The sequence below is a fragment of the Heterocephalus glaber genome, unplaced genomic scaffold (genome assembly GCF_053883595.1).
Source record: "Heterocephalus glaber isolate CG9 unplaced genomic scaffold, H.glaber_assembly_v1.0 deba00001724, whole genome shotgun sequence".
NCBI lineage: Eukaryota > Metazoa > Chordata > Mammalia > Rodentia > Bathyergidae > Heterocephalus > Heterocephalus glaber.
The window spans coordinates 5,427,252-5,454,007 of record NW_028258435.1 but is presented as its reverse complement, the minus strand read 5'-3'; the positions used below and the strand labels follow the sequence as shown (position 1 = coordinate 5,454,007).

At 48.1% G+C, this 26,756-nt stretch overlaps 2 protein-coding genes across 3 annotated transcripts in view; both read left to right on the top strand.

The window, feature by feature from the left end:
• The first annotated feature begins 1,133 nt into the window (after positions 1-1,133).
• LOC147821640 (arf-GAP with SH3 domain, ANK repeat and PH domain-containing protein 2-like) overlaps positions 1,134-26,756 on the top strand; it is a 72,275-nt gene continuing 46,652 nt past the window's right edge. Inside the window, exons 1-2 of the mRNA XM_087199738.1 lie at positions 1,134-1,629; positions 10,107-10,178. Of these exons, the coding sequence (XP_087055864.1) occupies positions 1,504-1,629; positions 10,107-10,157 (177 nt within the window). The 5' untranslated portion in view covers positions 1,134-1,503 and the 3' untranslated portion in view covers positions 10,158-10,178. The remainder of the gene's footprint in view (positions 1,630-10,106; positions 10,179-26,756) is intronic.
• LOC101721882 (arf-GAP with SH3 domain, ANK repeat and PH domain-containing protein 2) overlaps positions 23,141-26,756 on the top strand; it is a 132,690-nt gene continuing 129,074 nt past the window's right edge. For both annotated transcript variants that reach the window (XM_004875251.4, XM_013069475.3), the window contains exon 1: positions 23,141-23,544. In XM_004875251.4, coding sequence (XP_004875308.2) covers positions 23,419-23,544 — 126 coding nt within the window. In that variant the 5' untranslated portion in view covers positions 23,141-23,418. The remainder of the gene's footprint in view (positions 23,545-26,756) is intronic.

The following is a 26,756-nucleotide window of genomic DNA, read 5'->3' as shown; positions in this document are numbered from 1 at the left end:
CTCTTGCTTTCCCCTGCAATGTCAACACTGCTTTCCTACCTCCAACAAAGTTTAAAAAAAAAATATATATATAGCTTTATTGACATATAATCAGCTTGTAAACTGGATGTGGTAGCGCAGGCCTCTGTTGAGCAACCAGGAGCAGCAGCTCCCCCCACCCCCCAGACACCACCCTCCCTAGGGTCCCCTGGGTGCCTCTGCAAGAATCCCATTTCCCCCTGTCCGGTGACCTCTCCAGGGTGAGGCCTGGCCTAGGACCCTAAAACTATCTATCTACAAGTACCCGAGGACACCTGTAATTGTAGGAACTTAGCTACGAAACACGACTGGGCCTTTAAGAGTCCAGGGACGTGGTTGTTGTCCATCACCATTTGGCCTTTTCTTACCTTGTACTCTTGCGCCAACTGTCTTCTATACATAACTCCTCCTCTTCTCCCTTTGGTGGTAGTAGGGATTGAACCAGGGCCTTTGCACTGAGCTACATCCATAGGCTTTCTTTTCTTTTCTTTTTTAAGGGAGGGGCATGCTGCCAGGCTGGGGCTGGAATTTGTGATCCTCCTGCTTCAGCCTCCCAGATTACAAACGCGTGCCATCGTGCCCAACATGAAGGGTGCAGGTGAGGGTGAAGTAGTGCCTCTTTGTATCGAAGAGACACTGCATGGTCACTACTTGTCACCGTGACCCATTCCAAACTGGCCCCTGGCCAGGCTGGGTGCAGGAAGAGCTTGTCACGGGGCGGAGCACATCGTCCTGTAGGGGGCGAGCTCGACATATACTGTCCTCTGGCTAGGCTGGACCTTCCTTGTGGTTTGAGTGGGGACTCTAGGCATGGGGGGACCTCGCCAGGGGTGGGGTAGGCAAGCAGTGAGGTGGCTCTGGCCCGGCCCTGGAGAGAGAGGACCCTCTGCACCCGGCACGTGCCCTGGCCGATCGGGGCGCGGCGGGCGGGGGGCGCCAGGGCCTCACATTCCGTGAGCGGCGGGCTTGCGGCGGGGTCGGGGGCGCCCCGGAACACTGGCGCGCCCTGAGAAAGCCGAGACAACGCGTCCCGATAACAAGGGGTGGCTGGCGAGCTGAGGCGCGCACCTCCCTTTCAGAGCTCCGCAACCCAGCGTCGGGCGGCGAGCGCACCTACTGGCCTCCTGCTACCCGCGTTACCACGCCCCATCCCGCTGTACTCCCCGGCCCCTCCCGCCGTAATCCCCGCCCCCTCCCCGCCCCTCTCCGTTGCAGGCGCTCAGGCGAGCGGCTGGGAGCCGGGTAGTTCCCGCCGGCTGTTTGCGTACGCCCGTCTCGGTGCTCCCGCGGGGAGGACGCCGCGGCCCTCGGCGCTCACGCGTGCGGGCGGACGGCGGCCGAGCTGCGGGCCGCGCCGGGCCGTGCCCCTGGCGTCTCCCGCGCCCCTGGCGGCTCCCGCGCCGCGCTCGCCTTTGTCCGCCCTCCGGAGCGTGCGGCGTCGCAGCCTGAGGCGGCGGCTGCCCGTTGGCCCCGCGCGCCGCGGCGATGCCGGACCAGATTTCCGTGTCGGAATTCGTGGCCGAGACCCTTGAGGACTACAAGGCGCCCACGGCCTCCAGCTTCACCACGCGCACGGCCCAGTGCCGGAACACGGTGGCGGCCATCGAGGAGGTCGGTGAGGGACCTCACGCCCGGGCCGCCCGCACCCCCGCCCCCCGAGGCCCGGGAAAAGTTTCTCGGCCCCGCAGCCCGACGAGCCCGCCTCCCTGCCCGAGACAGAAGCCCTTTGTTCCTGCGGAGGTGGCTCGGGCAGAGGCTGGGTGGCCACCTCGGGCCTCTTGGAGACCCTGCCCCCTCCCCGGGCTCGTTTCCCTGGAGGGGTCCCGCGGTCGCCCCCATTCCCTCTCCCCCAGCGCTGCCCACTTCGTCCCCGGAGTCGGGGTCTGCCGGGGGGGGGGAGTAGGGGACCCCCGCGTGTGCCCCGCCCTGGGGTCGTGGTCCCCTGCGCGCTAGCTCCTCAACTTGTTCCAGAAGTGGGGAAGCAGGGGCTGGGTGGACCCCGAGCTTCGGCTGCAGCTTCGCGCAAGCCTCGCAGCGCCCCACTCGCGCGCAGGTCCGAGGGACCCCGGCTGAAGGAGAGGGTGCCTACCCTAGCCTGGAAGGCCTGGCTCCTCCCGGGTGTGGGAGAGGAGCGCGGGCGCGGCGTGGGGAGAGCAGACAAGGTGGGAGGTTCACGAGGCCCTCTGTGGCCGCCGCCCTGGTACCTGTGCCTTACTTGCGGGAGCCCGGATCGTCCCTTTCCCCCTCAACCTCGATTTAGTAAAGTGATCTCAAGGTGCAAAGTCATCCTGCCCAGCTGCTAACTAGGGAGCTCTCCAGAGCCCCAGGAGAGGAAACGCTTTGGAGAGAAGCAGCTCAGGTTAAAAATCAAAGCAGCCTGCCTAGATGGTCGCCTGTGGTTGGGGACACAGTCTCACCCCGTCCTGCCTGCCGACCACGACCACACAGGATTGGTAATGCATCTTCTCCGCCTCGGGGGCATTGTGTGTAAAGCGCTCAGCTCTCTTCCTGGCTCCTAATAGGTACCTGGCTTACCAACCTCACCTGTGGCAGCAGTGAGTGGCTAGTTCCTTTTCTTTTGGCCAGAATGTCAAGTTAGGAAAGTTTTGAAATTGTGTATTGTATGTATTTTGGAGGAAAATACCTGGGCTGGAGTGAATGGGTGGGAGGTGGAGGTCACTTAGAGAGCTTTTCATTCAGCCCTGGTGTTAAAATTCTCCCTGCACTTGAACAAAGCATCTGCTGTTAGGAATTACTTGGGGGGAAAAATCTAGAATGTTTTTCCTTAGTGGAAAGTTTTTTCTTTGTAGACATAAACAGTCAATACTGGGCAAAATGAAAAATACCAGATTCAGCATTCTGAATGTTGGAAGTCTGGGTAGGGCATCCTCCTCCCTGTTTTTGGCAGAAGAGCACCGCATGTAAACATTTTCGCTTGAGTTCCAGTGATTGCCCTCATCACTTCATTTTGCTGTTATCAGTAAGGCTTAAAATATACATGCTAGATGAGGCAGGTGGGTATGGTGTGGAGTTTTTTCACAAGTACCAGTTGAAAAGCAATAGGAAAATACTTACAGTGTTTTGAAAATACATCCTTAATAATGCTTATGGAAATGATGGCAACCAGAAGGGTAGCTCAGTAATTCTTGAAGGAAGCTTTGTACATGGTGTCTTTAAAAAAAAAGGCTTGATTGTTTTTAAAGTTCTTTTTTCCACTGTAGTTTGTCAGTTAAATATTATTAACATTGGGGGAAAAAATGTTGGCAAAACCAGACAAATAGGAGTTGCTATTAAAATTGGCACACCCTTTCCCTGATTAAGCTTAGCTTACAGTAGATGAATCTAGAGCTCTTTTCGTGTGCCGGGCAGAAGATTACCGTAGAGCTAAGTTACTGAGCAGATTAAAGAGAGACTGGATTTAGTCATTTTGTTAAATTGCAAGCTTGCTTTCTCTTGCCGTCCAAGCAGGAAAGTGGGTTAAAATCTTAAAAATGGAAAAAGTCAAAATCATTGCAGATTTCTCTCACTTTAAGTAAACCCATTGTGCATATTATGATGATAGCAGGTGGGAGCTTGGATTTATAACCAAAATTGAAAGTTGTTTACTTTCTGAGGGGACTCAGCTTAGATTGCTTTAAATCATGCCTTTTTTCCTTCAGAGAGTAATGGACAGTTCCATTATAAAAACTTGCTCTGTGTGTGGTTTAATAACAGATAATGACCACAATATTTTGGTTTTAAGCAAACAGCTAATTTAAATTTTTAAATTTTATTAGTACATATTTGCAGTTGGTGCAGTTTACAGTCATCTTGGGGAGTGGTTACATGCACACACTGTAGCTTGTTTCTTTTTTTAATCCCTTTCCCCTTTGCTCTCCCTCCCTCCTCCAATACCCCATTGGGCATATACTGTTTACATTAATTGAGATTATTAGGTTCCTGTAGAGGACATGACTTTATTCAACTTATTTCTCTTTCCCCTTGTCTTTACCTCTTGTCCTTGTTCCCTTGGTCCACTTCCCTATTGTAAGAGATCCACCCACATATTCCCTTCTACCCTTATTATCCTCTTTGTACTTTGCCTCACTCAAATGAGAGATACCATACGATATTTTGGCTTGTGTGTCTGGTTTATTTCACTCAACATTATATTTTCCAGGTGCACCCGTTTTCTACCAGTGTCTCACATTTGTCATTCTTTATAGCAGAGTAGTATTCCATTGTGCATAGATACTACATTTTATTTATCTAATCACCTGTTGCTATGTATACAGGCTTCTTCCGAGATTTAGCTATTATAAATTGTGGTGCTATAAACATTGGTGTGCATGTTTCACTGTAGTAGGATGGCTTAAGCCCTTTAAAAAATTTTTTTTATATTTTGGTACCAGGGATTGAACTTGGGACCTTGCGCTTGCGAGGCAGGTGGTGGAACCACTGAGCTAACTCCCTGGGCCCTCAAATGGAATTTCTAATTTCAGTTCTTTGAGAAATCTCCATACTGATTTCCATAATTATTGTACTAGTTTACATTCCCACCGACAAGGAAGGAGGGTTCCTTTTTCACCGCAGCCTCATGGACATTTGTTACTGTTTGATTTCTTAGTGCTTGCCATTCTTTCTGGAATAAGATGGAATTTTAGCATTGTTTCAATTTGCATTCCTCTAATAGGCAGTGATGTGTTGAGCATGTTTTCATATATTTGTTGACCATTTGTATCTCTTCCTCTGTGAAGCGTCTGCTCATTTCTCTTGCCCATTTCTTTTCTTTTTCTTTTTCTTTCTTTTTTGTGAGGCAGGGACTTGCTCTGTAGTTCAGGGTGGCCTTGAATTCACAGTGATCCTCCTACCTCGGCCCCCAGGCATGCATGTGCCACCACACCTGGCACTCTTGCCCATTTCTTCACTGGATCTCTAGTTTTAGGTGGTTTAAGTTTTTGAATATTGTAGATATTAGTCCTCTGTCTAAGGAGTAGCTGGCAAAAATTTAATCCCATCCTGTACGCTGTCTTTTCACTCTGCTGATTGATTCTTCTACTGTACAGGAACTTTTTAGTCTGATACAATCCCATTTGTTGATTCTTGCTGCTATTTCTTTTTTTTTGGTACTGGGGATCGAACTCAGGACCTTGTGGTTTCTAGGCAGGGGGCGGAACCACTGAGCTAACTCCCTGGCCACTGCTATTTCACGTGCAGCTGAGCCTGTCTTTAGAGAATCCTTTCCTACACCTATGTCTTCAAGTGTTTTACCTATTTTATCTTCCAGTAGTTTTAATGGCAGATACTTGTTTATACTGAGATGAGACAAGAGAATCAATATTGTGAGGTAAAGTTATGCATTTAGCAGAAATAAAATAAATTTAAAGTTTGCAAGCCCTTAGTCCTGTGTTTAAGTAAATGTTATCGAATTAGTAAACTAACTGGAAACGGATTAATCTTTGTGACTGTATTTATTTCCATTGGAAGCCATGTCTGCTAAAGGTCATTTTCCAATTGAAACGTGCTTTTAAAATTTTCACGTCTATCCCGAGTTTGATCCCCGGTACCAAAAAAAAAAAAAAAAATTCACATCTGTAGCTGGAATATTAGTAAATAAAATTCCCACTTGGTGATCACTTTCTCTGGATGAAGTAATTATTTTTTCCAATTTTAGCAAACTTAGCAAAGTCTGGGGCTGCCACTGGAGTCTGCCCCATGCCTTTGGAAATAATGGAGAAAATAAGTAGTTGTGGCATAAATTTGAGAAGTGCGCCGCTCTTTTCCTTTTGTTTTGTTTCTGTCTTTGTCTTTTTAAGCCTCTGGGCACTTTGAAATATTTTCAAAATAGAGAAGAATTGTATATGCGCTTGGAATGTTCATGTTTTTTAGTCAGACCCTCCTTTATAACACCATCCATGCTTCCTTGCTTATTTGGCACTGATGTAGTTTTAGAACTAAATTTGATGTTAACTCCTAAGTATTAAAATTTAATCTATTTCCTTCCGGGGCCATAATGCTCTATCCACTCTGTTGTCCTTGGTTACCTTGGAAATCTCCTTGCTGTGGTAAGCACTGGGTTCTAGCCGCAGGCGAAAATGAACATCTGGGCCGCGCAGGCTCCCAAGAGCCCTGCTGTCCATGGGGCCAGACCCTTCCCAGTAGGGATGGTGGGAACCAGACCTTGTGCTTTCTGGGGAAGGCTGCAACTCTCAGCCTTAGCCCTGGGTGACTTCTTTGCAAAACAGCTCCGCTCAGTCCCAGACTAATGATTTTGGATCTGTGGTCAGAGGACAGCACCTTCTTGTCCGTCCAATACATTCCTGTTCTTGGAAGGAAGCCTTTATGGTTCAGACAGGGCCACCTTTTAAAGCTATTCTGCGATGTGAATTTATGTATTTGGAACATTTTGAATGTTAACAAGGGAATGATTTTTTTTTTTTTTTTTTTTTTTGTGCCGGGGATCGAACTCAGGAGCTTGTGCTTGCAAGGCAGGCCCCCGAACCACTGAGCTAAATCCCCGGGCCAAGCTGATCTTTTCTCGATGTGATTTTTTTTCTGCATGCTGAATTCAATTTCTTTCTTTTTTTTGTTTTTTGTTTAAATTTTTTTGTTTATTTTTTGAGACAAGGTCATGCTTATGTAGTTTAGGCTGTAAGTGGATACACTGTGTAGCTCAGGCTGACTCCTGACAATCCTCCTGCTTCAGCCTCCATAGTGCTAGGATGACAGGCATGCACCATCATGTCTGGTTGAGTCAGTTTCTTACACTTAACAGTAAAAGTACTAACACTGCTGCTCATGGGTTCTGGGTCCTGCTGTGTGCTAGGGGAAGGGATTAGAATACCAAGAGAAGTGTGTTCTCTCCTTGAAAGAACCTATGCCTTAGGGCTGAGGAGTGGGGAAGAAAGGTCCAGTAAGCTAAGCAAATCAAATTACTAAAACATCCAGGGTGTGTCTCTGAGAATGGCTGGACAGCATGGCCCAGAGTCCTCTGAAGGGCTGTGGCTGGGAAAGTGCCTTTGTATGGTGCTGTGGCATTGAACCTGGAAGCCAAGGTTCATGATCTGTGGGTTGCTACATGGTGTAACCAGCGAGGTGGTTCAGTGTGGTCTTACATATCTACCTCCCCGCCTTGGGCAAATATTCTCTCCTGAGCAGTGCCCAGTTGGGCCTCTGTGGTGGGGGTTTCTACAGGGGACTGGAGCTGCTTAGGCCCGAACTTGGGGGTGATGTGTGATTCATTCTAGACCCGCACTTGCACTGCGAAGTGTGGTAGTCTGAGGTGAGAATCACCTCTGGCCTGCTAGCCTCATCTCAGATACTCAGTAGTGGCATGTGGCTAGTGGTGACCCTATGGGACAATGTAGTTAGAGACCCCTGCAGCTCCAGGGTAGGTTCCTGGGCAGCAACAGCAGTGGCTTCACCTGGCAGCCTGTTAGATCCCGCTCTGGGCCGACAAGGTCTGAACCTGCATTTTAGAAGTTTTTCCTTTTTTTGGTACCTGGGATTGAACTCGGGACCCTGGGAACCTGCATTTTAATGCCCAGGTACATCATATGGACAGGAGGGTTTGAGAAGCACTGCTCTAGACTGTGAACCTGGCCTGACTGCATGTCATAGTTGGGTGGAGGTTGTGGCCTAGGGGAGCCTGGCTCCACTCCCTAACATTCTGATCTAATTGGTTTGGGTGAGGCCTCGAGCCTGGGCATTCTGTAAAAGCTCCTCCCAAACAGGGCTGCTAATCACTGATTACATAATGTCCTAAGGTTTATGAGCTGTAAGGAAAGGTTATGCATAGCATGGGACTTTGGAGGTTCAAGAAACAAATCAGGAGCAGGGAGAGGTGACACAACAGGTCTGTAAGCCTAGCACTTGAGAGGCTGAGGCAGGAGAATCGCTGAGTTTTAGGCCACCCTGACCTGTGATACCTTATCTCACAACATCTTGAAAGAAAGAAAGAAACTGAACTCAAGAGGTGACATTTGAGCAGTCTGGACCACACATAATACACCCATGGAAGGTCTAGAACAGAGGAGTATGGGGCAGGCCAAAGAGAGGAGCAGGCTGGGAGCCCTGAAGGACAGGAAGGCTAGAAGTGTTCCAGGTGAGGAGTGGGAGAGCTGGAGGGAGTTTGGGTTTTGCTCTGGCATGACGAGAAGCTGTTGGAGGGTTTGGAGCAGGGAATAAAATGGTCTGATGTAATTTTTAAATTTTTTTTTTATTTTTTGTATCGGGGATTGAATTCAGGACCTTGTGCTTTCAAGGCAGGCGTTGACACCACTGAGCTGAATCCCTGGCCTGGTCTGATTTAAATTTTAAAAATGTCCCAGTGATTTTTCCAGGGAAAATAGACCAGCAGAGCATGAGAGAAAAGACAAAGATGAGTTAGGGCCAGGGAGCTGTTGTAGTCATGCAGGTGAGGGGGACTCGGGCAAGGTGGCCCAGATGCAGGTGGTGAGGCAGCGGTTGTGCAGGGAGAGACAGGAGAAGCTGCTGATGGGTTATTGTGTGCTGGTGGCGTGGGGCGAACAGCAGAGTTCCTGCCCCAAGGGAGGCCACTGCCTCACTTTAGCTGGGTTGATGGAGAAGGGGCCTTGCAGGGGCCCCTTGGTGATGCCAGCCCTGTCCCATGCTGCTTTGGGTCAGAATCGAAGCCTGCTCTGCTGTGCCACCTGGATGCCGATAGAACTTGTCGGGGCCGATCCCAGATATTTTTTTTGTCCCTCCACAAGCAGGAGCAGGGAGGGATTGAGCAGGGGTGCGTGGAGGTGGAGTGGGCTGGCTGCCTCGCTGATGTCTGGCAACAGGTGATGCTTCCTAGCTGTGCGCCTGGAACACTGTTCATGTTCCAAGACACTCCTCTGTCCCTCTTAAAAGAGGATGATGGAGGGCCAGGGATTTAGCTCAGTGGTGCCACTGCCTGCCTCGCAAGTGCAAGGTCTTAAGTTTGATCCCCAGTATGGAAAAAAAAAAAAAAAGGATGATGGACTCACCTGTACAGTCCTCCACAGTGTGACCCTGCGTGGTGTGGCCTCAGAGTGGACTGGTCATACATAGGCCCCTGCGGGGCTTTGCTCCAGTCATCTTTTTTTTTTTTTTAATGAATTTTATTGGGACCTTTTAGGTGTACAGTATAATGACATGGATCATTGGAAATCTGCACCTTTACATAATCTCTCTTGGCTTTTATTTTTTCCCCATTCCCCTGCCCTCCCTTCATCCCCTCCATCCCTCCCTATTTACAAAGACTTTGTTTCCATTTTTTCATTTTCTCATATTAATTCTATTCTCTTCTTTCCTTCCCCCTACCCCTCCCACTTCCCCTTCCCCTTTGCCTCTTTTTGTCCTATTTCACATTATCTGTTATACCTTTTAGTCCTTATTTACACTTTCACTTTCTCACGCTAGAGAAACTATTTGGTATTTACATATGTGTCCTATTTATTTCACTTAAAGAGTATCATCTCAATGTACATCCATTTAGCTATAAATGTCTCTAATTTCTCATTTTTTATGGCTGAGTGGTACTCCATTTTATTAAAAACCCACATCTTCTTTATCCAGTTTCCAGTTGATGGGCGCTTGGGCTGCTTCCAAGTTTTAGCTATTACAAATTGTGCTGCTCTGAACATGAGTGCACATATATCACTGTGGTATGATTCTTTTAATTCTTTGGGGAAGATCCCCAGCAGTGGAATAGCGGGGTCAAATGGGACTTCCAGTCCTAGTTCTTTGAGGTATCTCCATACTGATTTCCACCAGTGGTCTACACTCCCACCAGCAGTGGAGCAGGGTTCCTCTTTCCCCACATCCCCGGCAGCATTTGTTATTGGTTGATTTCATGATAGCAGCTGTTGTTTCTGGGATGAGGTGGAATATCAGCATTGTTTCCATTTGTATCTCTCAAATGACTGGTGATGTTGAACGTTTTTCATGTTTATTTGCTATTTCTACTTCTTTGTCTGAGAAATGTCTGTTCATTTCAGATGCCCATTTTTGGATTCGGTCTTTAAATTTGGGAGGTTTGATTTTTTAAAGTTCTTTATAGATTCTAGATAGTAGACCTCTGAGAAACAGCAGGTGAAAATTTTTTCTTTTTTTTTGTACAGGGCATCGAATTTGGGACCTTGTGCTTGCAAGGCAGGCAGCAGAACCACTGAGCTAAATCCCCGGCCCAACAGGTGAAAATTTTTTCCCACATTGTGGGTTGTCTCTTCACACTGTTGGTGGTTTCTGTTTTTTTGGGGTTTTTTTGTATCAGGGATCGAACTTGGGTCCTTGCGCTTGCACAGCAGGCAGCGAAACCACTGAGCTAAATCCCCGGCTGGTGGTTTCTCTTGGTGTGTAGAAGCTTTTTATTAAGAAGAGATCCCACTTGTTGATTGATTGTGCTAGTTCGTGGGCAACTGAGGTTTTGTTCATAAATCCAGTCATCTTTTTAATGTGTGAGTGATGCTGAGGAATGCGTGGGCCTCCAGTTGGGACTGGAATGTTTGGGTTGTATTTTTATGATGATGGTCTCACTTCTATGAAGGATTTGACTGGCTGAGTTTATCACTCATAAATGTGTATGGGGTACCTACCACGTGTGGTCCCTGCCTGGTGCCAGGGATGTAAAGAGATCGGGACCAGCTCCTTCCCTGGATGGATTTCATTGTGGGTTTTGTATGTGATCATATTTTATCCTCTTATCTTTTTCTTTTTCCTTTTTTGTGTCATGGGCCTCGTTGACACTCTAGTGAAAGTGGTGTACCTCTTTTCAAAAAGAAGAGCAAGGGCCGGGGATTTAGCTCAGTGGTTCCGTCACTTGCCTTGCAATCGCAAGGACCTGAGTTCGATCCCTGGTACCCCTCCAAAAAAAGCCACACACAAAAAAAGAAGAGCAGAATGCTTCAGATCTCAAAGGAAACCAATTATATTGAAATTCCTTTAGCAAAATATTTTAAACATTTGTGCCTTACTAATACATACTTCTTGACTAATCCGCAAGATTGGGTAGTGAGTCTATCAAAGACCTTAATTCTAAAGTACCATGAGCATAAACAGTGCAGTGAGACATTTCATCTTTTATTGGAATCAAGTTACTGTAAGACTGCCATGGTGTGTTGCTTTTGTTTGTAATTGAAGAAAATGCCAAATTTCAGTAAGACGCTAATAAAGCACAGATATACTTTTTTTTTTCTAATCTGAGTTGATGGACCCCCTGAATTCATGCTTGATGGTGATATTCTTTGAGTTAATTGTTTTTTGGAGTGATTGCCTTTTGAAATTTTTGGAGACAGGGTCTTGCTGTGCATTCCAGGCTGGCCTTGAACTTGTGATCTTCCCGCTTCAGTCTCCTCAGTGTGGGGATCATAGGTATGTGCCACAATGCCTGGCTGAAGTGATTGATATAGATCAAAACTAGTGTACTGTCACTGTTGTGTGTTGGTTTTTTTCAATGTATTATTTATTTATTTATTTTGGTACTGGGGATAGAACCTCAGGACCTTGCGCTTGCGAGGCAGGCAGCAGAACCACTGAGCTAAATCCAGTGTACTTTTTTTTTAAACAAGGTCTCACTGTGTGGTTCAGGCTGGTCTTAAACTTGAGGTGATCCTCCTGCCTTGGCCCCCGAAGTAGGGATTTTGATGAGCTGGTCCTAGGAATGCAGTTGAGAGGAGCTGTACTCTGAGCTAGTATTGGCAGCATGAGGTCCTGAAGCTGTTCAGGAGAGCTCTTGGGTGGGAAGGCTGTCTGGGTTTGCTGTCAGTGGGGCAGCCTGCAAACATCAGCCCTGGGCCTCAGCCACTTCCCCGGGGCCATGGGCCAGTTCAGGGCCACAGTTCAGGAGTGCTGAGTCCTGCAGCTAGGACCTGGAGCTGCTGGCCCCTGCAGGCTGGCTGTCCTATGTGTCACTTCTTGCCTGTGTAGCATGGCATATGCTGCCCTTGGTGCTGGAGGACAAGCTCCTGTTGGAAGGGATAGACTTGCGGGCAGCCTCCCTCCAGGGCTGTGGGGGGGGGGGCTGCACTGTGCAATGTCTCGGGCGTCATTTCTGGTGAGGTTATACAAGGATCACATTTGTGAGGTGCTGCTCCCGCCATGATGAGTGTTTGGGATGTCCACAGCTTGGTGGGAGTCAGTGTTAGTCTATGTTGTCTCCCCACACCTTGGTGTCATTTCTTTCTAATGTTTATTGTGTGCTCATTTTATGCTGCATATGCCTTAATACTGCTTATATTAATGTATGATAAGAGTCGTATAATGGCCAAAGAAGCTGGGGCCCTTTACCAAATTCACTGAGCTGGGAGGTCCTGGAACCAGGGTTTGGACCCAGCATTTTGTCTCCAGAGTGCCATTTCTTGCAGTGGCTGCTTACTCAGGAGAGCTGGGCCCAGGGAGGCCTCAGTGTTGCTGCTGCTGCTGCTGGGCTGGCCAGAGCTCTGTTGCTGTTGCTTCCAGTGGGTCGTGTCTGTTGCCATTTTCTCGAGATGGGGCTTCCAGAGAGTCCTCTGCTGCTCTGTTCTCACTGCCTCCGTGGTCCTCTTGATAAGGAGTCGTTTCGTTGCCATGCTCTGGGCTTGCCTGGCCCTGCAGAGCTGGTGGCCAGGCGTTGCTCCCATCCTGGCCTGGCCTGGCCTGCCCTCCCCTCCCCTTCTAACGGTGTTATTAATGATGCCATCTTCCACTTGATGCTGGCAATAGCTTTGTCAACAAAATCAGGTGGCTGGTGAGGACAGTTCCCTCAAATGATGGCTTCCCTTGTCTTTTAGGATTCTAACCAGCCCATGAGCATTGAGGGCCTCTTTCCTAGCTTCTGAAAAGAAGCTGCATTATTAGAGCTCAAAAATATGGCAACAGTAGCTGACATTTTTGGGGGCCTTAGTTGTGTGTTAAGGGATATGCTGTGTGTAAGATTATTTGATCGTCCAATCCATTGTTTTCTTTTACAGTTAGAGAAACTGAGGCTCAGATGAGTTACATGATTCAGGTCCTCAAACCACACAGCCAGCAGGTGATAGAATGGGAATTCTGACCTGCAGGGATCAGCACCTCTGTCTGGGTCCCATTCCTGCCGGCCCGTCAGTGCCCTCCACCAGGCTAGGCTCCTGCTCGGGTCTCTGTTGCCTGTGAAGATGTCTCTGAGGATCTCTGGGGGTTTCCTGGTGCAGGCTGGTGGTGGCTGACCCTCTGCAGCTGACTTAGCAGAGCTGTGATTGTCCACCTCCAGGGCCGTCACGCCCAGGAGGCACTTAGAAGCAGAGGTGCTTGTTTAAACTACAGGAAATATGTTCAAAGCCAGATCTAGGTCTGGGTGTGAGGACACTGTCAGGCGCCACCTAGGTGAAGGACTGTATCCCAGGCAGTGATCAGACACACGGGGCCTCTAGGTCAGCACATCCATGCTTGGCGAGGGGTGAATCAAGGATGTGCGTGTCTAGGCAGACTCAGGCGGAGAGAAGTCAGCACCCCACTACTGTACCAGTCAGGGGACTTTGACGAGATTTAGAAAGGGAGAGCGAATGTTAAGTCCTTGTCCTGTGCTCCCCCTGGTACCCTCAAGCCCAGCACCACCAGCCTTGTTTGTAATGTGCAGGGGTAGATGAAAGCCTAGCTCTTCTTTCTGGCTCTGTTCCTGTCTTCGATACCATCCCCTGCTTCTTGCCACACTGGCTTTTCTGACCATCTTCCCCTCCATGTTTCTCTTCTCGAGTTGTCCCATGAGCTGGAATTTTTTGTGCTGCTGGTTTGAATTTGGTGATTTTGGTGATCTTTGTGCATGTCTTGTTCTGTAGATTCCATCTTGTGGTGTTTCTCCGATGAAGAGCAGGTTGTGTTACTGAGCACAGCATATGGGCTTTAAATAATGTAGACTGCTAAGCATTAAGGGAAAACTGACTTTCTTACATGAAGGTTCTGGTAGCTTTTCTGTAGATTTTGGGGGAGCCGATGTTCTCCTCTGTAGGAGATTGTTCTTTGTGAAGCAGTGATTTTCACTTTGCCCTGTCGATTTGGTTATATTTGTGTAGTGGAGTTGGCTTCCACTAGCCAAGGAGTAAGAGCTGAGTTCTAGCTCTGCCTTGGCCTCCACCTTACTGTGTGACCTTGAGCCAGTCACTGGGTGTCTCGTCTCTGGAATAAAGGATTTGGACTCGATGGTCTGTGGCCATCTCCCCAGCCTGAAAACCCATAGTTCTTTGTGTCACATATATTGGATTTGAAGAGGCTCTGGGCCGAATGAGAGGAATAAAAATCATTAAGAGATGTCTAGTTTATAGCCCTGAAAAGGCAGTGTAGGTGCTACATCATATTCTCATGTTAAATTATTTTTTAAAAAAGCCTTTCTATGGCTTTGTGAGGTACTTTGGTGATGGTTGCTTTTTGTAAAAAAAAAAAAAAAATTGAGATACAATTCACAGTTGTATTAGCCACCACTACTGTTCTTTTTTTTTTTTGTACCAGGGATTGAACTTGGGACCTTGCACTTGCGCAGTAGGCGCCGAAACCACTGAGCTAAATCCCCGGCCCTACACTTCATTTCGTTTTATTGTATGGTATAACACATTTGTTTATCCATTCATTGGTTGATAAATATTTGAGTTTTTCTGCTTTTGGGTAGTAATGAGTAATGCCATGAACATTGTTGTACAAGTCTCTGTGTGGACATATATTTTCACTGTTCTTGGGTGTATACCTAGGAGTGGAATTGCTAAGTCAGTTGGTAACCATATGTAACTTTTTGGGGAACTGCCAAACTCATTTCCAAAATGGCTATACCACTTAAGGTACCTACCTGGGAATGAGGCAGGGTTCTAATTTCTCCACATCCTCGTCAGCACTCATTGTCTATCTTCTTGATCTCTTTCATTCTCATGGGTGCAAAGTGACATCTCATCTTGTTTTGTTTGATTTGCATTGGGTGACTACTGATGTACCTATGATTGTCTGTCTTCTTTGGAGGAATGCTTCAAATCCTTTGTCCATTCTTATATTGGATCACTTGTCTTTTTATTGTTCAGTTGCAAGTGTACTTTCTGAACTCTAGACCTTAATCACATACATAATTTGCAGATATTTTTCCCATTTTGTATATTGTCTTTTCACTCACTTGATAATGTTTATTGAAACATGAAAGTTTTAAATTTTGGAGAAATCCGGAATGGCTATTTTTTTTTTTCTTGTTGCTTGTGTTTTTGGTGTCATATCTAAGAAATTACTGCCTCACCTAAGGTCACAAAGATTTATATCTATTTCTTCTGTTTTATGGTGGTAGCTCTTTCATTTGATCTTTTTTGAGATAATTTTTGTATATGACATGAGGTGGGGTCCGTGGTTAGCCAGTTGTCCCAGCACCAGTTGTTGAAAAGTTCGTGGCCCCCCTGCACTGTCTTGGCACCATTTTCCAAAGTCAACTGGTCTTTAGTGTATGGGTTTATTTTTGGACTGTTAATTCTATTTCATTAATTTTTCCTTTTTTCTCTTTTGTTCTATTCTATGCCAGTACCACACAGACTTCATTGCTCATAGGTTTACGGTAAGCTTTGAAATCAGGAAGTCTGAGTCCTCGACTTTGTTCTTTTCTAAGATTGTTTTGGCTCTTCTGGGTCCCAGGTGTTTCCATAGGAATTTTAGGATCAACTTTAATTTCTGCAAAAAAGCCAGGAAAGGGCCGGGGATTTAGCTCAGTGGTTCCAGTGCCTGCCTTGCAAGCGCAGGGTCCTGAGTTTGATCCCTGGTACCAAAAAAAATCCCAGGAAACATTTTTGTGGTGATTGTGTAAAACCTGTCGATCAATTTGGGGAATATAGAGATCTTAATAAATCATCTGAGCATCTACCAATCTACTTGGGATGTTTTCCTTTTATAGGTCTTTAATTTCGAAAGTGTTTTGTAGTTTTCAGTGTACAGGTCTTGCACTACTTTTGTAAATTTATTCTTAAATATTTTATTCTTTTTGATGCTGTGAATGAAATTGTATGGTTCATTTCTGATTGTTCATTGTAGTGTATAGAAATACCATACATTTTTGCATATTGAAATTATGTAATACAGCCCAGGCTGGCCTTAAACTCAGCGGCAGTCCTCCTGCCTCAGCCTCTTGTGTGCTGGGATTACAGGTGTGCGCCACCATGCCTGGCTTGCATTTTCAAATTATATCCTGCGGTTGGCTGAATTTATTTGTCGGCATTTACAGTTTTGTGTGTATGTGTACTTCTGAAACAGGGTATCATCTGCAGATAGAGATGGTGTTTATTCCTCAACAAGTTGCCACAGCTTTTTATTTCTTTCTTTTGCTTAATTACTGGATACGTTCATAATCATCTTTTGTTTGTTTGTTTTTTGGTACCGGGGACTGAACTCGGGTCCTTGCGCTTGCAGGGCAGGCGGCGGAACCACTGAGCCAAATCCCCTGCCCCCTGTTCATAATCATCTTTAAATGCCCAATGGTTTGTATAGAATAATGACCCAATAACTTCACTGAATGACTGACTTTGGTCTTACAACAACTATTTTCTCATGCAGCTAAAATTCCTTATGTTTAATTTGATTTGTGTTATTCTTTCTCATTTGGGCTCTGTGTACACTGAGAAGAGGTGAGGGCCTGTGCTTGAGCATGGGCCTAAAGGAAGTTAGTGGGAAAGTCTTGCCTTTCACGTTTTGCCTCACCAGTCTGGTGTCTGGGAGTCACCTGGGAGTTCCTGGTTCAGAGGCGCCAGCAAGCCTGTTCTCTGCACCCCCAAACTCCTGCCCTTGTTAGCAGGCTGTATTGGGGTGGCCTCTTTCCAAAAGCATCCCCTTGATTTGCTGCTCATTTACCTCTTGGTTTACCTCTTGACAAAAGGCAATTGTTGCAACTCCTGGTTTTTTTCTCACCTTGTAAATTCGGGCTTCACTTTTCCCTGTTGTAAAGGAATGGGATGTGTGTGCTGTTGGAGCAGTCAGGCTGTCAGCACCTGTGGCTTGAGTTTGCCTGGGTGGCAGCTTGCGGGTGGAGCTCTGGATCAGTAGAGGTTCTGCAGAGTGTGTCGACCCGTAGGGAGAGCCCTGTGTGACCATGTGAGGCAGATGGCTCTGCCCTCTCCATTGCCCTGGTCCCTGGTCCTTCATGCTTCTGTCCACATTTCTCCTCCCGCTCCTCTTTCTCCTACATTGCCTTTGACTTTCACTGCTGTGGTGAGTTCCCGACCCTCTGGCCTCCTCCAGTTCTGATCACTCCCCAAGCTGCCACTGGGGCGATGACATTGGGTATTGGCCCCCTTTTCCACCACCCTGCCTCCTCAGTTTTCCAGAACCAGGCTTATTGTTCTGTATCTTCAAATGATTTATTGTCTTCTATAGCAGCGTGGGAAGAAGCTTAATTTTTGAAGTGCACAGTTTGCTTCTTTACGGTCAGAGCAAAGCAAAGGAGGTTTGATTGATCGTATGACTAAGTGGCTTTAGTCATCGCTAATACGAACTCTCTTAAGGGCCCCTGTTTTATTTGTTCTTTTAATTTATGAACCTCCTTCAGGCACCTGGATGTGGAGCCAGATAGGCCTGGTCTGTCACATTCAGAGCTTTATTTCTTCTAATACCCTGTGAACTGTTGTAGGATTCTGATTCTCCACTAGATCTGGGATTGAATTAGGAAGTAGTTGTCTGACAGCAAATGCGTCTTTTAGAAATTTGTTACTGGTTCTCCAAAGGACAATGTACTGTTAGCTCGAGTTGGAAGTAAACACAACGGTCCCCTGGATGCACAAGGAAAGTAGCTGCACTGAAGCCTATTCTGTTTCCCTGCAGCTCAGAACTGTCATCCTCAGGCTCCCAGTGAAACCGGAGCAGCAGAGACCCAGTGCTCTGTAGTGAGGCCAGTGGTGGTGAGGGGAGAGAGAGATGAGGATGTCTCGGAAGGGTGGGATCACTTTCCTCTGCATGAGTCCAGAGGGTCTCTCTTAAGTCACACCTGGGGTCCCCGGATGGTCATGAAGAGTCAGATCAGGGCTGCCCGCCGATGTTGCTCAGTGGCAGAGCACATGCCTAGCATGCATGAGGCCCTGGGTTTGAGCCCCAGCACTGCACAAAAACAAACCAAAACAAAGAACAACAAGAAGCTTGATTCAGAATCAGCATCGTCTGCTCTGCTGGACCGGAAAACACTCAGGAAAGTTTCCCTGAAGATAGTTTGTGAATTTTACCAAGTTAATTTTGAGGAGCTTGAGTTTGCTGAGAAAATGTATCGTTTGAGAGTGGCGTTTGGGCTGTGACAGAATAACAGACCGATCTGTTTCTGAGACACATAGGCTCAATGGGAGGATGAGCCTTGCTTGGCCTGGAGGAGAGGGACATTGGCCTGTGAGTGGCCATATGCCAACGTGCACTTTCTGGTTGGCGTCACAGTGTTCTGGCTCCCCCAGGTCCCCGGGACCCCCTGTTAATGCAGTTGCAGTTTTCACGCCAGACTGCATGTGCCAGGGTAAGGACTAAGTCGTTTTCTTCTTTGTCTCTGCGCAGCCTGATGTGGTGCCCAAGGCATAGCATGGTCCTCGGAGAATGTTTGTTGACTGTCCAGAGCCAGGTAGTCTTGATTTTGTGGTTGCTTCACTTTTTTCTTTTTTGGACACAGGGTCTTGCTGTGTCATTCAAACTGGCCTTGAACTCACTTTGTAGCCCAGGCTGGCCTTGAACTCATGGCAGTCCTCCTGCCTCAACCTCCTGAGGGCTGAGATGACAGGTGTGTGCCACTGCATCTGGGATGACTTTTTTTTTTTCTGGGTGTGGCGCCACTGAGCTACATCCCCAGCCCATGACTTTCATTTAAAAGACTTGCTGTATGTTTGGAAATGAACTCATTTTGGTTGGCAGAATCAAGGTTGTCATGTCATCCTTTGAAACAATTAGAGAAAGAGGGAAATCTTTAAAAAAAATTATTGAATCTCTGCTCTATAAAGCACTGCAATTAATACCTAATTTCTTCATTGAAAGATATATTGATCCTATCTTTTCTCCCATAAATTTTCCCTAATATTCCCCATCCATCAGAACCATTTTATTCTTTGATTTTTTTTTTGAGATGGTCTCGCTATGTTCTTCAGGCTGGCCTTGAACTCACCGTAGTGCAGGCCTTGAACTCATGATGATCCTCCTCTCCTGCCTCAGCCTACTGAGTGCTGGGATTATAAGTGTGCACCACCGTGCCCAGCTTCTCTGAATTCTTGCGGTGACTTCTCTTTGCCTCAGTTTGTGTGGCCTTTTTGTCCATCCATCTGTTTGTCCGTCCCTCATCCATCCATGGAACATCGCTGGGACAGACCTGGTGTCTGTGCTCTGAAGCACAGAGTGGTTCCACAGCTACAGAGCATGGTGGCGCCCACACAGCTCTAGGTGTCCCTTCTGTGCTGGGGTGTGGTCCTGGCTTCCCTCTGTGGGAATCTCATCTGAGGAGGATGTGGGAGGGCTAGTCTGAGTTGAGGTGTATGTTTTAGCATGTGAAAAACATAAGCTGAAAACGGTATATATGGGTTTTTTTGGGGGGGGTACCGGGGATCGAACTCAGGTCCTTGTGCTTGCAAGGCAGGCAGCAGAACCACTGAGCTAAATCCCTGGCCCGTATTTATGATTTTTTAAGGGTTGTGGGGAAAAACAAAAGCAAAAGCCCAAGGAATATGCAGCGGAGATGGGTCTGCGTAGCTCACAAAGTCTAAAACATTTCCCAGCTGGGCCTTTATGGGAAAAATTTGTCTTTCCTTTGGGTTAGCACACTGGGTTGGAGGAGATGGCGGGCCAGAGTCTGCCTGGGACAGAATATTTAGATTGTAAGGGGCCTTAGAGTCACTTGTCTGTGTCACACGGCCCTGTGGAAACATCTGCCTGCCCCAGTGACCATGCACTGGCTACCCATGGGAGCAGCCTTTTCTTCTTAGGGATTTACGTGACATGGAACCCATATCTTCGCCTTTGCCTCTCTGTCCCACTTTTATATCTTGAGGTCAGTAGTGAATCCAGGAAACACATGGGCCAGAGCTGAGATTGTGCACAGGGGACTGGCTTGGGGTTGCAGGGAGCTCTCAGGCTTCTCGGTAGTCAGTGGCCTGAACAGAGCTGGGCTGAATGGAGCTGGGTATGTCCTGGGGCTGGGGATGGAGTAGAGGAGAGCCTCACAGGGGAGAAGGGCCAGAGGCAGGGACCAGCAGGGAGTGGCACTGTGCCCTGTGAGTTGGGAAGGACTTGCAGCAGGGTGTTGTCAGACCCAGCCCTTGTTTTGTGCCCATCACCTGGGGTTGGTGGGCTCGTGGTGGTTCATTCATTCAGGGCCCCCTCCTTCCTCCCTCCCTGGTTGTTGTTCAGAGCCAGCCTCCTATGGAGCAGTGGCTCACCACTCTCATTCTCTTTGTGGCCCTGCTTCCTGTGTTTGTGTTCTTATTTCCTGAAACCAGCTGCAAACTCCTGAGAGCAGGAGCTTGTTTTTCTTTTTTTTTTAAAATAAGCTCCTATTTTTATTTACATGCCCCTATTTTCAAAACACCAAGGCAGCCGCCTCCTGGAGGCTTAGTGGCTTTATAAAGTGAGATATGGAGTTGTGGTGGCCCTGAGACTTGAGTACCATCTTAAGGCTTGTGCCCAGTGAATGATCTTTCTGTTTCTCAGAACCAGTGAGATGCTCTGTAATCATTTTTTTTTTTTTTTTTTTTTTTTTTTTTGGTACAGGGATCGAACTCGGGTCCTTGCGCTTGCGCAGCAGGCAGCGAAACCACTGAGCTAAATCCCTGGCCTAGGTGATCCCAATGTTATGTCACCATCCCCTGTGCGGCCTTCATTGGAGGCCAAACTGATGGGGCTGCTTGATCTTGGACTTTCACGCCCCCCCCCCCGCCCCCCGCAAACCTATGAGCTTCACAATCTTGTTTATAAAATTCCCAGCTGGGGCCGGGGATTTAGCTCTGTGGTTCCGCCGCCTGCCTTGCAAGCGTAAGGTCCTCAGTTTGATCCCTGGTACCAAAGAAAAAAAAATAAGGTTCCCAGATTTAGGTGTTTTTGATAGCCACAGAAATGAATTAATATATTTGCTTCTTTTTGAAATAATATAGGACTATAGTCTCTTATTTAAATTCATAGGTGGGGCCGAGGATTTAGCTCAGTGGTTCCGCTGCCTGCCCTGCAAGTGCAAGGACCCAAGTTTGATCCCTGGTACCAAAAAACAAACAAACAAAACCCTCAAGACTGGAAGAGTTAGCCATGATGTTCTCCTACCTCAAAGAAGAGTAGTAGGGCCAGGGATTTAGCTCAGTGGCACCGTGCTTGCCTCACAAGCGCAAGATTCTGAGTTTGATCCCCGTTACTGAAAAAAACAAATAAAACCAAACCAAACCAAGAAGAGTAGTAAAAAGGCTACAGCTCGAAAAGTAGGTAGGAGGGAACAGAAACTGTCCTATGTAGGAGGGGATGTGTTAATATAAATGATACACACTGGACATGAATTGTAGAAAGCTCCAAATAGAGGAAACTGCCACAGACACTAAATAGATGAAAAAACATAAATACAAGAAAGATACAAAGATATGTACAGTTTGTAGATTGCAGTCCATTGCTTAATGCAGTGATCGAAGCTACTCACTAATGCAGCTATTTTAGAAAGTTAAATTTCTACATGCAATGCTATTAAAATACCAAAAGCCATACATAATGTCTGCCCCAAGCTGCCACCTGACGTAGAAAATTCTTACATGGGACCATAAGAAAGATTGCTTGACTGGTCCACTGTCCTTTCTGCAGTCAGAAGACTGCTCTGTCTCCCCACTGAGGTCCCAGAGTTTGTCTCTTCCACTTCCTCCTCTTCAGAGGCACAAAAGGTTTTTGTAAAGTTTCTCTTGATTTTCTTGCCAGCAGCCACAGAAGCCATGCCACGTGCCTGGTGTGGAGGGATAGGGTGTGATTTTTATCTGTCAGGTGTCTTGGGAGCTCCTGGATGTTTAACATAGCTATGAGAATTCGCCTAAAAGCTGTAAATGAGAATCTGCACTAATGCAGGGTTCCGTGGACCAGCTCTATCTGAGGTTGTTCGGAGGTGTTGCTGCCTCTGTTGAGCAACCAGGAGCAGCAGCTCCCCCCACCCCCCAGACACCGCCCTCCCTAGGGTCCCCTGGGTGCCTCTGCAAGAATCCCATTTCCCCCTGTCCGGTGACCTCTCCAGGGTGAGGCCTGGCCTAGGACCCTAAAACTATCTATCTACAAGTACCCGAGGACACCTGTAATTGTAGGAACTTAGCTACGAAACACGACTGGGCCTTTAAGAGTCCAGGGACGTGGTTGTTGTCCATCACCATTTGGCCTTTTCTTACCTTGTACTCTTGCGCCAACTGTCTTCTATACATAACTCCTCCTCCTCTTCTCCCTTTGGTGGTAGTAGGGATTGAACCAGGGCCTTTGCACTGAGCTACATCCATAGGCTTTCTTTTCTTTTCTTTTTTAAGGGAGGGGCATGCTGCCAGGCTGGGGCTGGAATTTGTGATCCTCCTGCTTCAGCCTCCCAGATTACAAACGCGTGCCATCGTGCCCAACATGAAGGGTGCAGGTGAGGGTGAAGTAGTGCCTTTTTGTATCGAAGAGACACTACATGGTCACTACTTGTCACCGTGACCCATTCCAAACTGGCCCCTGGCCAGGCTGGGTGCAGGAAGAGCTTGTCACGGGGCGGAGCACATCGTCCTGTAGGGGGCGAGCTCGACATATACTGTCCTCTGGCTAGGCTGGACCTTCCTTGTGGTTTGAGTGGGGACTCTAGGCATGGGGGGACCTCGCCAGGGGTGGGGTAGGCAAGCAGTGAGGTGGCTCTGGCCCGGCCCTGGAGAGAGAGGACCCTCTGCACCCGGCACGTGCCCTGGCCGATCGGGGCGCGGCGGGCGGGGGGCGCCAGGGCCTCACATTCCGTGAGCGGCGGGCCTGTGGCGGGGTGGGGGGCGCCCTGGAACACTGGCGCGCCCTGAGAAAGCCGAGACAACGCGTCCCGATAACAAGGGGTGGCTGGCGAGCTGAGGCGCGCACCTCCCTTTCAGAGCTCCGCAACCCAGCGTCGGGCGGCGAGCGCACCTACTGGCCTCCTGCTACCCGCGTTACCACGCCCCATCCCGCTGTACTCCCCGGCCCCTCCCGCCGTAATCCCCGCCCCCTCCCCGCCCCTCTCCGTTGCAGGCGCTCAGGCGAGCGGCTGGGAGCCGGGTAGTTCCCGCCGGCTGTTTGCGTACGCCCGTCTCGGTGCTCCCGCGGGGAGGACGCCGCGGCCCTCGGCGCTCACGCGTGCGGGCGGACGGCGGCCGAGCTGCGGGCCGCGCCGGGCCGTGCCCCTGGCGTCTCCCGCGCCCCTGGCGGCTCCCGCGCCGCGCTCGCCTTTGTCCGCCCTCCGGAGCGTGCGGCGTCGCAGCCTGAGGCGGCGGCTGCCCGTTGGCCCCGCGCGCCGCGGCGATGCCGGACCAGATTTCCGTGTCGGAATTCGTGGCCGAGACCCTTGAGGACTACAAGGCGCCCACGGCCTCCAGCTTCACCACGCGCACGGCCCAGTGCCGGAACACGGTGGCGGCCATCGAGGAGGTCGGTGAGGGACCTCACGCCCGGGCCGCCCGCACCCCCGCCCCCCGAGGCCCGGGAAAAGTTTCTCGGCCCCGCAGCCCGACGAGCCCGCCTCCCTGCCCGAGACAGAAGCCCTTTGTTCCTGCGGAGGTGGCTCGGGCAGAGGCTGGGTGGCCACCTCGGGCCTCTTGGAGACCCTGCCCCCTCCCCGGGCTCGTTTCCCTGGAGGGGTCCCGCGGTCGCCCCCATTCCCTCTCCCCCAGCGCTGCCCACTTCGTCCCCGGAGTCGGGGTCTGCCGGGGGGGGGGAGTAGGGGACCCCCGCGTGTGCCCCGCCCTGGGGTCGTGGTCCCCTGCGCGCTAGCTCCTCAACTTGTTCCAGAAGTGGGGAAGCAGGGGCTGGGTGGACCCCGAGCTTCGGCTGCAGCTTCGCGCAAGCCTCGCAGCGCCCCACTCGCGCGCAGGTCCGAGGGACCCCGGCTGAAGGAGAGGGTGCCTACCCTAGCCTGGAAGGCCTGGCTCCTCCCGGGTGTGGGAGAGGAGCGCGGGCGCGGCGTGGGGAGAGCAGACAAGGTGGGAGGTTCACGAGGCCCTCTGTGGCCGCCGCCCTGGTACCTGTGCCTTACTTGCGGGAGCCCGGATCGTCCCTTTCCCCCTCAACCTCGATTTAGTAAAGTGATCTCAAGGTGCAAAGTCATCCTGCCCAGCTGCTAACTAGGGAGCTCTCCAGAGCCCCAGGAGAGGAAACGCTTTGGAGAGAAGCAGCTCAGGTTAAAAATCAAAGCAGCCTGCCTAGATGGTCGCCTGTGGTTGGGGACACAGTCTCACCCCGTCCTGCCTGCCGACCACGACCACACAGGATTGGTAATGCATCTTCTCCGCCTCGGGGGCATTGTGTGTAAAGCGCTCAGCTCTCTTCCTGGCTCCTAATAGGTACCTGGCTTACCAACCTCACCTGTGGCAGCAGTGAGTGGCTAGTTCCTTTTCTTTTGGCCAGAATGTCAAGTTAGGAAAGTTTTGAAATTGTGTATTGTATGTATTTTGGAGGAAAATACCTGGGCTGGAGTGAATGGGTGGGAGGTGGAGGTCACTTAGAGAGCTTTTCATTCAGCCCTGGTGTTAAAATTCTCCCTGCACTTGAACAAAGCATCTGCTGTTAGGAATTACTTGGGGGGAAAAATCTAGAATGTTTTTCCTTAGTGGAAAGTTTTTTCTTTGTAGACATAAACAGTCAATACTGGGCAAAATGAAAAATACCAGATTCAGCATTCTGAATGTTGGAAGTCTGGGTAGGGCATCCTCCTCCCTGTTTTTGGCAGAAGAGCACCGCATGTAAACATTTTCGCTTGAGTTCCAGTGATTGCCCTCATCACTTCATTTTGCTGTTATCAGTAAGGCTTAAAATATACATGCTAGATGAGGCAGGTGGGTATGGTGTGGAGTTTTTTCACAAGTACCAGTTGAAAAGCAATAGGAAAATACTTACAGTGTTTTGAAAATACATCCTTAATAATGCTTATGGAAATGATGGCAACCAGAAGGGTAGCTCAGTAATTCTTGAAGGAAGCTTTGTACATGGTGTCTTTAAAAAAAAAGGCTTGATTGTTTTTAAAGTTCTTTTTTCCACTGTAGTTTGTCAGTTAAATATTATTAACATTGGGGGAAAAAATGTTGGCAAAACCAGACAAATAGGAGTTGCTATTAAAATTGGCACACCCTTTCCCTGATTAAGCTTAGCTTACAGTAGATGAATCTAGAGCTCTTTTCGTGTGCCGGGCAGAAGATTACCGTAGAGCTAAGTTACTGAGCAGATTAAAGAGAGACTGGATTTAGTCATTTTGTTAAATTGCAAGCTTGCTTTCTCTTGCCGTCCAAGCAGGAAAGTGGGTTAAAATCTTAAAAATGGAAAAAGTCAAAATCATTGCAGATTTCTCTCACTTTAAGTAAACCCATTGTGCATATTATGATGATAGCAGGTGGGAGCTTGGATTTATAACCAAAATTGAAAGTTGTTTACTTTCTGAGGGGACTCAGCTTAGATTGCTTTAAATCATGCCTTTTTTCCTTCAGAGAGTAATGGACAGTTCCATTATAAAAACTTGCTCTGTGTGTGGTTTAATAACAGATAATGACCACAATATTTTGGTTTTAAGCAAACAGCTAATTTAAATTTTTAAATTTTATTAGTACATATTTGCAGTTGGTGCAGTTTACAGTCATCTTGGGGAGTGGTTACATGCACACACTGTAGCTTGTTTCTTTTTTTAATCCCTTTCCCCTTTGCTCTCCCTCCCTCCTCCAATACCCCATTGGGCATATACTGTTTACATTAATTGAGATTATTAGGTTCCTGTAGAGGACATGACTTTATTCAACTTATTTCTCTTTCCCCTTGTCTTTACCTCTTGTCCTTGTTCCCTTGGTCCACTTCCCTATTGTAAGAGATCCACCCACATATTCCCTTCTACCCTTATTATCCTCTTTGTACTTTGCCTCACTCAAATGAGAGATACCATACGATATTTTGGCTTGTGTGTCTGGTTTATTTCACTCAACATTATATTTTCCAGGTGCACCCGTTTTCTACCAGTGTCTCACATTTGTCATTCTTTATAGCAGAGTAGTATTCCATTGTGCATAGATACTACATTTTATTTATCTAATCACCTGTTGCTATGTATACAGGCTTCTTCCGAGATTTAGCTATTATAAATTGTGGTGCTATAAACATTGGTGTGCATGTTTCACTGTAGTAGGATGGCTTAAGCCCTTTAAAAAATTTTTTTTATTTTTTGGTACCAGGGATTGAACTTGGGACCTTGCGCTTGCAAGGCAGGTGGTGGAACCACTGAGCTAACTCCCTGGGCCCTCAAATGGAATTTCTAATTTCAGTTCTTTGAGAAATCTCCATACTGATTTCCATAATTATTGTACTAGTTTACATTCCCACCGACAAGGAAGGAGGGTTCCTTTTTCACCGCAGCCTCATGGACATTTGTTACTGTTTGATTTCTTAGTGCTTGCCATTCTTTCTGGAATAAGATGGAATTTTAGCATTGTTTCAATTTGCATTCCTCTAATAGGCAGTGATGTGTTGAGCATGTTTTCATATATTTGTTGACCATTTGTATCTCTTCCTCTGTGAAGCGTCTGCTCATTTCTCTTGCCCATTTCTTTTCTTTTTCTTTTTCTTTCTTTTTTGTGAGGCAGGGACTTGCTCTGTAGTTCAGGGTG